Genomic DNA, 15,795 nt, shown 5'->3' on the forward strand with positions numbered 1-15,795 from the left:
AGAGGGTCCTTATGTAATTAAAAGAGGATAAATTTGTGTTTCCAAATCTTGTACCTGTGGGATAAAACTTGTTCAAAGCAAAGTTGTGACATTTGCCTAAAATTTAATAATTTTGCTATAAAAAAAAGTAATAGGCATCGATCTACCTCTTTGATGATGCTCGAATGAGATAATATTTAGTTAGCTATTGAAATAACTATGAGAATTTTCCTTACTTTGTTAGTTATTATTGCATTATAGACATGTTTACCATACCGTATTACTTGGGTTTAATCGTATGAGTCTCAAATATCAATTTATTAGAGCGAGATATTCTCTGCTGTTATCCAAAAACAATCATAAATTGAAACAACTAATTTGTTTTTATGTAGATAACAACTTAAGAAAATAATTTGCGACTCAAATAGTCCACGTATCATGCACTATATACTAGTCTAATATATATTACACATAAAACATAATCATTTTAACCTTATAAATAATTTAATTTTCTAGGGAAGCAATTCGGATTAACCCTTTTGCATCCTCTAATTCCGCTAATGTGTGTAAGTTTCTGCTTTGAATTCCCTAACTTTGCCGATGTGCGTGAGTTTCTGGATGAGATTGAATAAAAGGAATTCAACTTATATAAATGCATCAACCCTCCCGGTCGTTATGGGAAAATCTAGGATCACCCTACCAAATAGAACCTTCTCAAGGGTAGAACGAGCTAACAGAAACTCGAATGTATAAGTCTAAGAACTGAAAACTTGGCTTGTGTGTGATTATTGTTTGATTGTGTTGAGTCCATTTGGGTGGTGACGTAGGAAATTAAACCTCCGTTGGGAATTTCGAGGCCACGGTGAGTCCGTATGGTGTTTTTATATCAATGTACATGTTTTGTTTGTGTTTGTGAGGCCACGGATGAAGTGTTGGGTGGTAGAGTTGAAAAATTATGAAATTAGCGAGCCTACTGGCTCAGGGGTACCTCTGCAGCGGAGAATTACCGCTGCGGCGGGCTTCTCGCCACCGCGGTAATCTGGGAATTGGAGCGGGCACCGGAACGCTGCAGCGGGACCTGCTCGCCACAACGGAAGGTTGGTTTTGATTTGGTTCGAATAGCAAGACCATTGCAGCGACGGTTGGACCGCCGTAGCGGTCAACGGGGATAGAATTTCGATTTTTAAACACTTAGTTCCGAATTCTTTATTCATAAAACTCCAAAACAGTTCCCCACAAGCACCTAGGGCGAAATTCTAAGCTAGGGCAAGAATATCCTTGAGAGGTAAGTCTCAACCATTCCTTCCATCATTAAGCTTTCATCTCTGTGATTATCATCCCTTTTATGGGTCTACAATGGTGAATTGAGAATAGTAACTCTAGAACTTAATAGACTTTCAATAATTGGTGGGTTATGAATATTATTGTGTATTATTCATCTAATATCTTGGGTTATCACTTTCTAGTCAAGAATTGAACCATTAGAGACATGAACTAAGTGAATTGAGACTTAGGGTTTCATAAAAATGGTAGCTTGACCAAAGAAACTGTTTGTAAGAGGTAATTTGATTAAATAGCCTTGTAAATTGATAGTTCGTGGTTGTAAGGCCAATGTTAGATTGATTTACACCTAGTAATAATCCACCCATTAGAAGGGGGTAAGGTGGAAGGGTGTTCATTGAATTGATATTGTTGACTAGAGTAATTGTGACTTATTTAACATCTTAATTGCTAGACTTTGAGCGTTCCAAGGCTTTACGGAAGGGAAAAGCTATAGCGGAGTAATCTACATTGTTCCAGTTCTACAGTTAAGGTAGGTTACGGTCTACTTGAGTTAGACTTTGATTAGTTGATTGTATGCATTTTGAAATTGATAGAAGAAAGCATGTCTAGTCTTCAAGCATAATGTGTGTGGTTGAAATTCTTATATGCTATTGATTAGTGATTATGTGGGCTTAGTGCCACCATTCGATATATTGGGACCTACAGGTTGATGATGTTGTGGTGAGAAGTGATCTTCTTGGTGAAATTGAGATACAAAATGATAAATCGATTATTGAAAGCGATGTGACAATAAATATGTATATATATGAAAAGGCTCATTTGACCGGGGTGAGGATGAGACCTAGATATGAACAGGCACATTTGACCGGGGGTGAGGATGTGGCCTAGTTGTAAGCTCGGGTCCGAGGAGTGAATCCGGAACTGGTGGTACGTGGACACCATGGGTCCTCTATAGGTCACGACTACTAGGCAATGACACCAGTTAGCATGTGTTTACAGCGTGTATTTGGTCGTTGTTGGTAGACGTATTTCGGTTTGTTTGCTTCCGTTGACTTGATTTGATATCATTGGGTGACTTGCTTGTTACTATCATTGGTTGACTTGTTGTTGGGATATTTGATTATGTATTGTTGATTGGTCTATCTATTTTATTGATTTTATGATTTATGCATGAAACTAATCTTAATCGGCCTATAATATCTACCGGTATATAGTGTTTGTACAGATACTACCTTGCTGCATTTTTTCGAGTGCAGATTGTGATCCAGAGACTGCTATCCGACCTCATATTTAGCGTTGAGGCCACTTGCTGACAGATTGAGGGTGATCTTTTATCCATGCTAGGCCGCCCAAAGATCTTCTTTTTCTAATATCTATTTCCATTCCAGACATTGATGATTAATTATTTCAGACAATATACATTCCTTAGACATGTTTTGGATTAGAATCCTTGTACGGTGACTTTCGGATTTTGAGGTTGTAATAGTTAGGACTTCCGCATTTACGCTATTATTTTATGGCATGACTAAATTTTGATTTTTCTGGTGCTTGAATGGTTATAAACTGATTGAATTGGTTAATATAAAAAATGGACTTGAATGAGTAGATGGTTAGGATTATTGGCTCGCCCACTAGGGGTTAGTGTGGGTGCCGGTCATGGCGGATTGGGTCATGACAATAAACCAACAGTTGCCCGATGTATCACCGGTCAAATTATTGTATGAATTTATTATTTATTTTATACAAATTCTATTATAAGTATATTACACTAAGTAACAAGATAACAAGTGAAATCTCGTTAAAATAATCTCTAACAAGACATATTGAAATTCATCATAATTAATATTCTTTAACATAGTTCACGTATCGCGCGAGTGCTAGTCACAACTAATAGAGGTAACTTCTTTTTTTGTGCTAACATGAATTGTCATTAAGAAATTTAAAATATATACGAGAAAACTAAAAAAAAAAATATGAGAAATAAAAGACAGTTTTATCAAGGCACAGGAGTTATAGCCAGACAAAACAGATGAATTTATGGTCATGTATTGTGTTTGCTTGGGGGTATAACGTATTAGTTATAGTTTTCATTAAAATTGTTGGTTTATCTTAATGTCTACTTGATCTCCTTATGTACATGAGTCTTATTTTGGAGATTTCAGGAAAAAACTAATAGAAAATTTGTGAAGATGAGCATGAAGTTCTATAATTTTTATTATGTGAATGCATTCAAATTTTATCATGTGAACGCAATTATTTACCTTAAGAAATAAGATTATGAATTTTTATAAATTTTATCATGTGAACGCAATTAATGCTCCCAATGTATTTCTGGTCAAATTACTGGATGACTTTATATAATTTACATTTAATTTCATAGAGATTTTGTAATAAGTATATTTCATTAAGAAAAAAGACGACAGCTGAAATCTCCTTGAAACAATCTCTAACAAGACATATCAAAATTCGTCATGATTAATATTTGGTATTCTCTATTTTAGGTCACACATCTCGTGGGTATAATACTTATCTACTTTATATATATAATACAAAAAATTGGTCGTGGTGAAAAAAGATTGTATCTTCAGCCACCGGGTTATACTATATTGACTTAATAAATAATTTCAAATTCAAAGATATTAAATCCTGTCAATGCATGAGTCATAATCCTGCATGTTTGAACTTCGACATATGACTAAAAAACGATTGTATTTGCCACCTCTAACAAATTTCTGTCAACCTCTAGTCATTTTGTAGTTCCGAGAAATAAAGTCCAAAAATTAGCAACGTAAAATATTATAAAGACTAAAATACTCCCAGTTTGACTTAATTGTCTCTCTCTTATTAATAATATACTAGGAAGTACTCCATTCGCTTCATTTTACTTGACCCTTATACTAAATTTAGATTTTTCATTTTACTTATTAGCAAATCAAAAGAGGCTTATGGTTTTCTTCCGATATTACCTTAACTATCAAGTAATTACATAAAGAAATAATAGTCAAACTTAGATTTCCCAAGCATAAATAATAAGGATAATTTAGTAAAACAAATAAATAGTTTCTCAATTGGAGTGTCAAGTTTGCAAAGACCAATTAAAATGAAATGGAGATGTTATCAGAGTAATTACGTGAATAGAAATGAGATTACGATCATCCAACAATATAAGTAGGCACGTCACTTGGTATATTTATTCTTCATTTTTTTATATACTTGTCCAACGATAGAGAGAGAGAGAGAGTAGAAGGGAAAAAAGGTATGAATAGAGATTTAATCCAAATATTGATTAATTTCTCTTCTTATTTATTAATAAGAAACTTGTTCTTGCTGTAACATTTTTGCAGCATGGGGCGATTGAGAATCAATGCATATGGTACAGCTCACTTTAAGCGGAGAATTAGTCTCTCTCATACAGAATTGTAAGTTCTTTTCCTGGCGAGTTTTATGTACATGAGTTGTTTTGATTTGTTGAATTTTGGTACTTTTAAGTGATAAATCAATGACTTTTATGTACATGAGTTGTTTTGATTTGTTAAATTCTTGATAATTCTAAGTAACTAATCAATGACTTTTATGTACACGAGTTGTTTTGATTTGTTGAATTGTTGATAATTCTAAGTAATAAATTAGTGATTTTTATGTACATGAGTTTTTTAGATTTATTGAATTTTTGGTAATTCTATAAGTAATAAATCAATGATTTTTATGTACATGAGTTATTTTGATTTGTTCAATTCTAAGTATTAAATCAGTGGTTTTTATGTACATGATTTGTTTTGATTCGTTGAATTCATGGTATTTCTATAAGTAACAAATTAGTGATTTTTATGTACATGAGTTGTTTTGATTTGTTGAATTCTTGATAATTCTAAGCAACAGATCAGTGAATTTTATGTAAATGAGTTGTTTTGATTTGTTGAATTCTTGGTAATTCTAAGTAATAGATCAGTGATTTTTACGTACATGAATGGTTTTGATTTGTTGGATTCTTGGTAATTCTAGGTAATAAATCAGTGATTTTTATATACATGAGTTGTTTTGATTTGTCGAATTCTTGGTAATTCTAATTAATAAATCTGTGATTTTTATGTACGTGAGTTTTGATTTGTTGAATTCTTGATAATTCTAAGTAATAAATCAGTAATTTTTATGTAAATGAGTTGTTTTGATTTGTCGAATACTTGGTAATTATACGTAATAAATCAATAATTTTTATGTACATGAGTTGTTTTTACTTGTTGAATTATTGGTAATTCTAAGTAATAAATAAGTGATTTTTGGGTAAAAACAATAAATCAATTGTTTTAATTAACAATTTTACCAATTTTGAATGCACTAGTCAAAATTTTCTGGTCTTTATTGAAATTTGAGCTCTGATCTCCCATAATTTCATCCACTTCATCTATTGTTAGACTAGACCCTTGTTTCTGCAGAAATGTTATCTGAGTGGCTACTTATGACTGTGGTTATGATGTATATGATTTTTCCTCTTGCATGAATCAGGAATGGTCAATCACAATTTCCTGAAAGTAGTTTGGGCAGAGGAGGTGGCAGCCGCAACCAAAGTCGTAGTCGTAGTGCTGGCAGAGATAGAGCTGGTGCTAGTGGTAGTACCCAAAAGCTTACAAGAAGTTATGCACGATCTTATATAAAGGAAGTTAAGGACACGTTTCTAAATCAAATGGAGAAGTATCGCATGTTTATTGATGTTATGACAGACATTAAGAATCAAAGGTTTGCTATTTTGCCTAGTGGCATCCTTATTATTTTTATACTGATTTGGTGATTTATGTGAGACTTAATTACATATTTTCTCACAGAATTGATGTTGGTGGTGTCATAGCAAGAGTAAAAGACTTGTTTAAAGGGTATCCTAGTTTGATCCTTGGATTCAACACTTTCTTGCCCAATGGCTATGAAATAACCTTCAATGATGATGAAGAGGCTTCTCCCACGAAATCAGTTGAATTTGAACAAGCAGTTAGTTTAGTGAATAAAATAAAGGTGAGATTTATGTTACCTTATATGGTTTTAATAACAAAGGTCTATTTTTTTCTTCTTCAGAAAAAAAAAAAAAAAAAAAAAAAAACTTTAGTCATAACATACTGGCTTATCATTTCTTGCAGAAACGTTTCAGAAATGCTGACTATGTATACAAGTCTTTCATAAACATTCTGGGCACATTTAGGAAGGAGAACAAGGACATCAAAGAGGTGTACGATGAGGTGATAAAATATACTTAGTTTGGATACGAAGATATTATAGACGACCGTCATGTTTTTGTTTATTTCTATTTTTCTATATGTGTAGATTGCTGTACTTCTCAATGGTCATCCAGATTTGCTAGATGAGTTGAATAAATTCTTTCCAGATCCAGTTACTGTCAATCCGTTTCATCTAAAGCGCTCCCCTCTAGGTAGCATTATTGGTCCTCATGCAGAAATAGACTGTAACATGCGGCATCACACCGATGAAAAGAAATCTATTCAGATTGTTAAAGAATTTGGAGGTCCTCATGAAGGTAAAGATGCCCTAAAGTGTGAGTCCATGGTTATTATTTTATGAATATCTATAGTTGCATTAGAATTTTCCACCATTAGTCCTATGGTTTATCATTGATTTAAACTTGTACTTTTTGCAGATGAGAGTAAGGAAGAACGGAAAGAGAAGAAGTGTAAAACTGAAGTTCCTCATAAAGAAGCTATCAGCTTTCTGAAAAAAATAAAGGTTATTCTCTTGCCTTCTAATTTCATAATAATTGTATGCACTTTTTCTTTTTCCTTTGCTAGTTAGTAGTTACTATCTACCTGCATTGCAGGTGTATCTCGTGATAATTATTACAATACATTTTTTTTTTATCCAAAGCGATAATATTATAAGCGTGTCTTATAAAGTTAATGTAAAGACTAAAAAAAAAGTGTATTTTGAAATGTTACTTGTTTCGAATGTGAACTTAAAGTATCGAATAAAAACGTGGATACTTTAAAAAGAGATTCACTGCTTTTATTATGTCATCATACGAGGAAATAGTGTAGTTCTTATTAATTAAAAGGTTATCATATCCCTAACGTCACTAAAAGGGAATACTGAGGTTCTTTAATAAATTAAAATGGTTAAATAATGGGTATGTTGTTGGCTTATTAATGAATAAAACTAAATTATGAAGTTTTCAAGAAATATGTAATTGTTATGATTTTATCCAACATGAAATGCACTTATGAAGGATAAAAATGTGATCAACTTTTCTATTGGAGTCTCATGCATTTATAATAGTTTAGATAAACCCCAAGTCGTAACTTAATTGTTGGAGTTATCACCTCGTGCAGGAACGTTTTCAAAACGATGATCATTCTTACAAATCCTTCACAAACATCATAAAGACGTACAAGGAGCCTAGGAGCATCTATGAAGTCTACCATGAGGTGATTAAATATATTTTAATTTGGATACACAAATACTATATATATATATATATATATATATATATATATATATATATATATATATATATATATATATATATATATATATCTGTGTGTGTGTGTGTGTGTGATATTCATGTTTTAATTTGTCTTTATTTCTTTTATTTTATGTGTAGGTTGCCAAACTTCTCAATGACCATCCAGATTTGCTTGCTGAGTTCACTAAATTCTTGCAAGATCCTTAGGCTATTTCGATGCTTAGGCAATATTCTGATCAGTGAACCATCCTCTCTATTTCCTTATAATGCTATTGCCATGACTAAAGCTTGCTAATTATGAGTTGTACTTGATATTCTCAAAGGACTCTTAGGGAGATTGATTGGTTGCTTTGGAATTCCTTGTCCCATATTTTATGATAGAGATTTGGTATTATTAGCACCAGTTATTGTTAAATGGTTTCTTGAATCACATCATCCTCCCTTCTAGCATTCATTCATCCTTTTATTTATTTATATCGTGTGTGTGTGTGTTGGGGGTGGGGAGTCAAAGAGGGTCCTTATGTAATTAAAAGAGGGCAAATTTGTGCTTCCAATCTTGAACATGTGTGTGTGCGCGCGGGCGTGAGAGTCAAAAAGAGTCCTTATGTAATTAAAGGAGGGTAAATTTGTGCTTCCAAATCTTGAACTTGTGGGATAAAACTTGTTCAAATCAAAGCAGTGACATTTGCCTAACTTTTCGATCTACCTCTTCGATGATGCTCGAATGAGATAATATTTAGTTAACTATTGAAATAACTATGAGAATTTTTCCTTACTTTGTTAGTTATTGCATTATAGACATGTTTGTCGTACCGTATTACCGTATAGGTCTCAAATATCAATTGATTAGAGAGAGATATTCTCTACTGTTGTCCAAAAATAATCATAAAGTGAAACAAGTAATTTGTTTTCGTGTAGATAACAACAACTTAGGAAAATAATTTGCGACTCAAATAGTACATGCATCATGAACTATATACTAGTCTACCATATATAATTGTATATACACACATTAAAAATAATCATCTTAACCTTATAAATAATGTAATTTTCTAGGGAAGCAATTCGGATGAACTCTTTTGCATCCTCTAACTCCGCCAATGTGTGAGTTTCTAGCTTTGCATCCCCTAACTTCGTCGATGTGCGTGAATTTCTGACTGAGATTGAATAAACGGAATTCAAACTTATATAAACCAATAGTTGAATACATTGACTAAGATGATTGGGTACTTTTATTTGGTTAACTAAATACAATCAAAAATCATCATTTTCGAAAACTTATATTCATTCCTTTAACTTTTATTTTATAGTTCAAACATGATTTTTAACATATTATTTATTTGAATTTTTAAATTTTATACTCATTGAAATGAGGTAAACGCGCAGCACGCTTACCTGATTACTAATTTTATAAAATACCTAAAAAAGAGAAGTAATTAAGGATGAATAATATGGGGCTGTGGTGAAAAATATGCGATAGCTTCTAAAAAATAGTAGAAAATAGAAACAGCGTATATCTTGATCCGTCGTATTATAGTGCTTTAACTTAATTTTAAATTCAGCATATTGAATCAAGTCAATGTATAAGTCATAACCTAGCCCTTTTAAACTTCGGTGTATGACTTAAAAAAGATTGCATATTGAAGAGGGCATTATTTCTTTTTTTAGAAAATTTTAATGGTAGTAAACCAATAGTAGATGCATATACACTTATGATTCTAGGATAAATTTCACATATGGTCACGTAACAATCATTTTTTTTAAAAATTAAAATCACTATCTTTTCTAACACAAAAATCACTAAACTTTGAGTATGCTAACACAAAAGTCACAAAACTGAAAAGTACTAATTTTCAGTGGATGACTCATTTTTACTCTCTTTTATTTAATCTAATAAACAACAATTCAATTAAACAGCTTTGACCCTACCCGACTCAAAACGGTTTGACAAAGGCGTCGTTGCAGCTTCTATTTGCTTGGCTTCCAGAGCATGAAGTACAAAAAGTTAGCAGTTAAATATTAATGAAAGACTACAATACCCCAAATTGTTGACCTAATTGTCAACACTCAGGATGCATATACATGAATAGAAGGTAAGGAGCTTATGATTCTAGGGTAAATTTCAGAGATGATCACGTAATAATCGTTTTTTTTTAATAAAATCATTAACTATCTTTTCTAACACACAAGTCACTAAACTTTGAGTGTGCTAACACAAAAGTCACTTAACTGCAAAAATACTAATTTGCAGTGGATAACTCATTTTTACTCTCTTCTATTTATTTAAATCTAATAAATAAAAATTCAATTAAATAGCTTTGACCCGACCCGACTCAAAACGGTTTGACAAATGCGTTGTTGCAGCTTCTATTTGTTAGGCTTTCTATTTATTTACAACCTTTGGTGGGAGAACATCACCACCTCCTACAACCTCACGCCAGTGATCTTCAGAGCCAGTTGGATTTATATAATAAGAGTATATACATTCTTGTATGTTTCCACTTTATAATAGTCCATGAAATATATATAGTCTGTTTGGCCGAGCTTTTAAAGTTAGTTTATTTTGAAAAGTGCTTTTAAAAAAAGTACTTTTGGCAAAAAGCAATTTGTCTTTGGGCAATTAATTTTAAAAACACTTTTGAACAAAGAATTAGTATTTGGCCAAACTTTTAAAAAGTGCTTTTAAGGGTATTTTTCTCAAAAGTGCTTTTAAAAAAAAGTATTTTTGGGTAAAATCTATTTTTTCATCTTCTAGAAAACTGCTTCTCCTACTCCCCAAAAACACTTATTTTTTCCCAAAAGTTTGGCAAAACACCACACTTATTAAAAAAAAAAAGCACTTATTGAAAAAAATAAGCACTTTGGGAGAAAAATAAGCACGGCCAAAAAGGCTATTAATCCTTAATTAGCTCATTGTTGCCAAGAATGTTAACTATAGTCGAAGCTTTTAATTGAACTTTTATTTATTAGATTTAACCAAAAAAATTAAAAGAATGAGTTATTCACTGGAAATTTTGTATTTTTCGATTTAGTGACTTTTTAGCCTATTCAAAGTTTAGTAATTTTTGTGTTAGAAAAGAAACTTAAGTGACGTTTATGAAAATAAGTGATACTTACTTGACCATCTGTGGAATTTACCTAGGATTCTGCAACAATATATATAGTCACGTTACTAGGTATATTTACTCATCAAATTTTTTCGTATACTTCAACGTTAGAGAGACAGTATCATCAGATATAACCAAAAACAAGAAGGCAAGAAAACGCGAAGGCAAAACAAAAGATATAAATAGAGATTTAATGATCCTTTATATTGATCCAAATATTGATTAATTCTTCTTAAAGATTCTTATTTATTCGTAAAACTGTTAGTGTACTATTTTTGCAGCATGGGTCGATTGAGAGCTGATGTATATGGTAACGATCAATTTAAATGGGCAAGTAATTCTTCCCGTGGAGAATCGTAAGCTCTTCTCTTTATGTTCACTTCCTTGTTATTTTAATTTGTTGAATCATTGGTAATTCTAAATAATAAATCAGTGATTTTCAATTGCTACATGGTGATTGGTGTGTTATTTTGTGACCACAAATTGTTGGAAGCCTTTTGGGAGTTAATTGTTTGGCACAGGGAAGTCTGAGTAGTTAGTTATTTATTATTTTTATTTCACAATCTTAAAAGTGTATGCGGAGCGAATCAAAGTTTATTGAAAGTATAGACTTCAAAAACCGATGCAAAAAGGGGGAGTTCTCTAGGTGAGCATATTTAGCTCTATCGGCACTTGGATGTGCAGGCTAGATCCTTAGCCAAGTCTGATGACCATATTGTTTAATATCCATTGGTTGTTATTGTTTGTTTTGAAAAAATTACACAAATAAGTACAGAACAATAAATTTCGGAAGGCTTTTGATACATGAATTTACTTGTCTACAATGTATTTTCAGTGGTAGTGTTATTTCTGATCCTAACACACTGAAGGGTTGCTCTATTTGCTCTTTCATCCCTCTTTTACAGTAAAACTGCTGAGTTTACACAGGGCTCTGTAAAACTCCAAGTAATTGACGTCAGCATCAGCTTTACACAGGGCTCCAACCTGAGACCCAGCCGTACGTCCATCCTCATCAACGGCATTTACATCTCTGCCATCATCAGCTTCTTAAGAGCAGACTCATCCGGCTTTTTCGCCACATATTCCACCAAGGGGTTTCGTATTCAGCTACAACATCTTTAGCTAGGTAATCAGAAGGAACCCATGTAGGGGCATGTTCGTCTTTCCACTCAATCAAATGATCCATTCCTTTCCCGCCTTCAATTGCTCGACTCCCAATGATCTTGTTAACTTCACCGTACATTTCATCCTTATCATAATCTTGAAACACCAATTCTTCTTCTTCTTCTGTTTGTTGTTGCTGTTGCTGGTTCTAAAGTGTACCAAATACAAGTGGTAAATTGGTCACTTTTTTGAGTTGGAAAAAAAGTTGATGTGCTAAGGGAGAGAAAGGGAGGGGGGGTATTTGAGTAATTTGAGACGGGAAAGAGAGGAATTGACGAACAGAGCATCCATTGGACAAGTTGAAGGAGGTATGGTGGCGCTTGTTCTTTTGAATGGACATGAACATCTTCATGATCCTATGAGGGGGATGCTTTACGGATAAGATGTTACTCCGCATCTTTTTGTCCGATCTATTTTACTTGTCATCCTTACTAAGCTCGGTGCATTAAGCTCTCGAAAGGGTTAGACCACAAGAATTTATTATGCGGAGAAGGGTCAGATTTGCACTTGTACTCTAAAAAATAAGTTATATTCACCCTTCATTATACATTTTTTATATATTTGTCCTTGTCATTCATTTTTGAGGCCATATTTACCCCCTCTCCATTGAGTCTCATGTCCCCACCTAAATTTTCCTATGTGACACCTATGTGTCATTTCTTTTCCAATTAAATATGTATCCATTTAAAAGAATTTAGCCCGCCGCCCGACTCGCTAAATTCTGGAAATTTGATCTTCATCTTTTCCTTAACTATTAGTTAAATTCGATATATCAATGACACGGGTCTTCCTTCTTTCCATTGTCGCGGGAAATCCATTATTTTTTTTAATAAATTTATTTAACTAGTCAAATCCATTTAACTTAACTCAAAATCTTAACCATTTGACCAACCACTCATTTTCTCTCCCCGCACTTACGTAAGAGGTTGATTCCATAGCTTTAACCTGTGACTTTTTGATCACATGGCAGCAACTTTGACGGTGTTTGGATTGGCTTTTACGCTAGTCAAACCAGCTTTTAAGCTTTTTTTTTTTTTTTTTTTTTTTTTGTGTGTGTTTGGCAATGTTGAAAAAGAGCTTAAAATAAGTTAAATTGTGCTTAAAATAGGGAAAAGGGTCAAAAATACCCCTCTATGTTGGCAAAATATCCTCCGTTAAGAATTTGGGTCAAAATATCCCTCCCGTCATTAAAGTTTTCAAATATACCCCTCTCTTAACTGAAATCCTCACAAATTCCCCTAAAATAACCGGATTTCATTTTTTAAACCAGCTCCATTATCTAACCCGACAAAAGGTGCAGTTGAGAAATGTTTTTCCTTTTGGTTTAACTAAATAATAACTCATTCGATCCCCTTATTCCCCCAAATCTCTCAAATGTTTTCTATTTCTCTTCAATGTTGCTCAAGTGTGAACCTCACTTTTCTATCCAAAATCTTATCTCACAGTATAAACGGTCCCCAAAGTACGAGCTAATAATTACCAGTACAAGTTCTTCCGAAGAAGATTTTTTTCACTCTATATATGTTTACTCTCAGACTTTCCTGTTATGTGCAAGTTCCTCGAAAAACTTAGTGTGAGCCAAATTTCTGATGAATTGATCTTGTTCACTTTTGCTCTCTATTACCCATCATCATGTTCAATTTCATTCGCATTGTACGACTGATTTTAACTTTAGCAGTGGAAATTAAATTAACTATGATATGTTTGATTTTAATGAATGGGTTTCTATAGCTTTCTATTTCAGGCCTTGGGAGTAGATATGATGGTGGCATGTCATAGGTTTTTTTTAAGAAATGGTTGTATGAATGGTATAAGGGTGAAAATTTGATTTTCCTCATTTATTTCCTTAACACCCTAATCACAAAAAATCATCCTAAGGCAAGAGAGAATGGTCTCAAAATCTTAATTTAGAGTCTCTAACGTGATAAGTATGAACCTCATTTTCTCTCTCTCTAATCATTTGTAGTTATGAATTGACATTTGTAAAATCTTAATTTAGAGCAACATAAGTATGAACCTCACTTTTCTCTCTCTACATATGGGTGATGAGAAAGAATGGTGTTAATTACGTAGAAGAGAAGTAGAAAACGTTTGAGAGAATCGGGGAAATGTTAAAATTATCCCTACGTAGATCGTATTCCTTGAATAGGTTATTATTTAGTTGGGTTCATGACTTAAATAGAGAATTAATATAAACTTGTGCGGGTTTAAAAAATGAAATCGGGTTATTTTGAGGGAATTTACTTTAGACTTATATTAGTGTTTCCGCATTTTGATTTATATCATTCAGTACTTTCAACAAATTATGTTTTCGATATCAAAGTTCATGTGTTAGTTTATTTTCCGCATTCGTATCCGCTTTTGCTCGGGCTTGCATCTCGTGATATTTATGATACCGCATGTTGATTATCATTATTTTACGGTCTTTCGAATTACAGGCCAGCCTTGTCCTAGAAACAATGATTTTTGTTCGCTCACATGTAGATTTATATCAGGCACAGTTTATTTTTTTCGCATTCGGTGCCGTGTTACTTTTTTTGATTTGTTCGCTCACATGTAGTCAGGCACAGGGTGCCGTGTTACTTTCAGGCCCAGGTTCGGGGTGTGACACTTAATGTGAATTGAGATTCAAATTAATTTAAAATTAAAATATTGCAATAATATTCTAATTTTGTGGTAACCCCTTTAACGGTGATTTAGTCATTTTGAAAGAAAAAGTGCTTATTAGCACCTTATTGTCAAACACATCTTTGACATCAACTGCTTATTTTAAATTTCAGCACTTGTGTCCAAACACATAACTACTGATTCCTACATTCAGCTCCAATACTTACAAAGTGCTTTTCAGCACTTCTGCTTAAAAGCAACTTAAATTCAGCTAAACCAAACGGGCTCTTTACTAAGTACGCCAAGGCTCCCCTTCAAATTTAGTAGATAGTTCAAAATATTGTCATTTTAGAAACTCAAGATATAATTAAGTATTTTTCTCCATCTTTATCGTTACTTAATAAATATGAGGAGTGATTAATGTGGTGAAAACAAAGTAGAGTTAAATTAAGATCAAAGAAGAAATAAGAATAATTTAGTCAAATTACCCGTTTAGTTAATATTTTCTTAAGTGGCGTGCAAAAGGAAACATGACAAGCGAAATGGACCGGAAGGACATATTTCATCACTCATTAAATGTTTGAGTTGACGTTTGGCCAAAGTGTCGTAAACTATTTCCTTGTGCTAGCCTCAAATACTGAATTTTCACTAAAACTTTAAAAATATAAACAAATAAATACACGAGAAAATCAAAAAATTCTTATAAGAAATAAAAGACAAATTTATTGAAGCATACAAGTTATACCATACACAACAGATGAATTTATGGTCATGTATGGTGTTTGCTAGCGGTATTAATGATAGTTCTCATTAAAATTGTTTGGTTTAAGTAAATGTCTACTTGATTTTCTCATGCTTATGGTGTCTTAATTTAGAGAACCAAGGGATAAAGCTATACAAGGTAATTTTAGGGTATGAAGTTATATAAATTTTATCTCGTGACCTCATTTAGTGCTCATCATCGGCCAAATTATTGTATGACTTTATTATTTATTTCATTTTATTTTGTACAAATTCTATTATAAGTATATTATGCTAAGAAACAAGATAACATATGAAATTTCGTTAAAATAATCTCTAACAAGACATTGGAATTCATCATAATTAATATTCTTTATCATAGTTCACATATCGCACGAGTGCTAGTCATAACTAATATGAGGTAACTTATTTTCTTGTGCTAACATGAATTTT

General features: G+C 32.6%; 1 protein-coding gene across 1 annotated transcript; it reads left to right on the forward strand.

Annotated features, from left to right (window-relative positions):
• The first annotated feature begins 4,608 nt into the window (after positions 1–4,608).
• On the forward strand, positions 4,609–8,138 carry LOC132048383 (paired amphipathic helix protein Sin3-like 2). The gene is made up of 8 exons (XM_059439289.1): positions 4,609–4,682; positions 5,767–5,997; positions 6,084–6,267; positions 6,390–6,488; positions 6,574–6,784; positions 6,905–6,990; positions 7,590–7,685; positions 7,862–8,138. Exons 1-8 carry the CDS (start codon positions 4,609–4,611, stop codon positions 7,928–7,930), a joined length of 1,050 nt encoding a protein of 349 aa, XP_059295272.1. The 3' UTR covers positions 7,931–8,138.
• Positions 8,139–15,795: the final 7,657 nt, after the last annotated feature.

The sequence above is a fragment of the Lycium ferocissimum genome, chromosome 2, assembly GCF_029784015.1.
Source record: "Lycium ferocissimum isolate CSIRO_LF1 chromosome 2, AGI_CSIRO_Lferr_CH_V1, whole genome shotgun sequence".
Lineage (NCBI taxonomy): Eukaryota > Viridiplantae > Streptophyta > Magnoliopsida > Solanales > Solanaceae > Lycium > Lycium ferocissimum.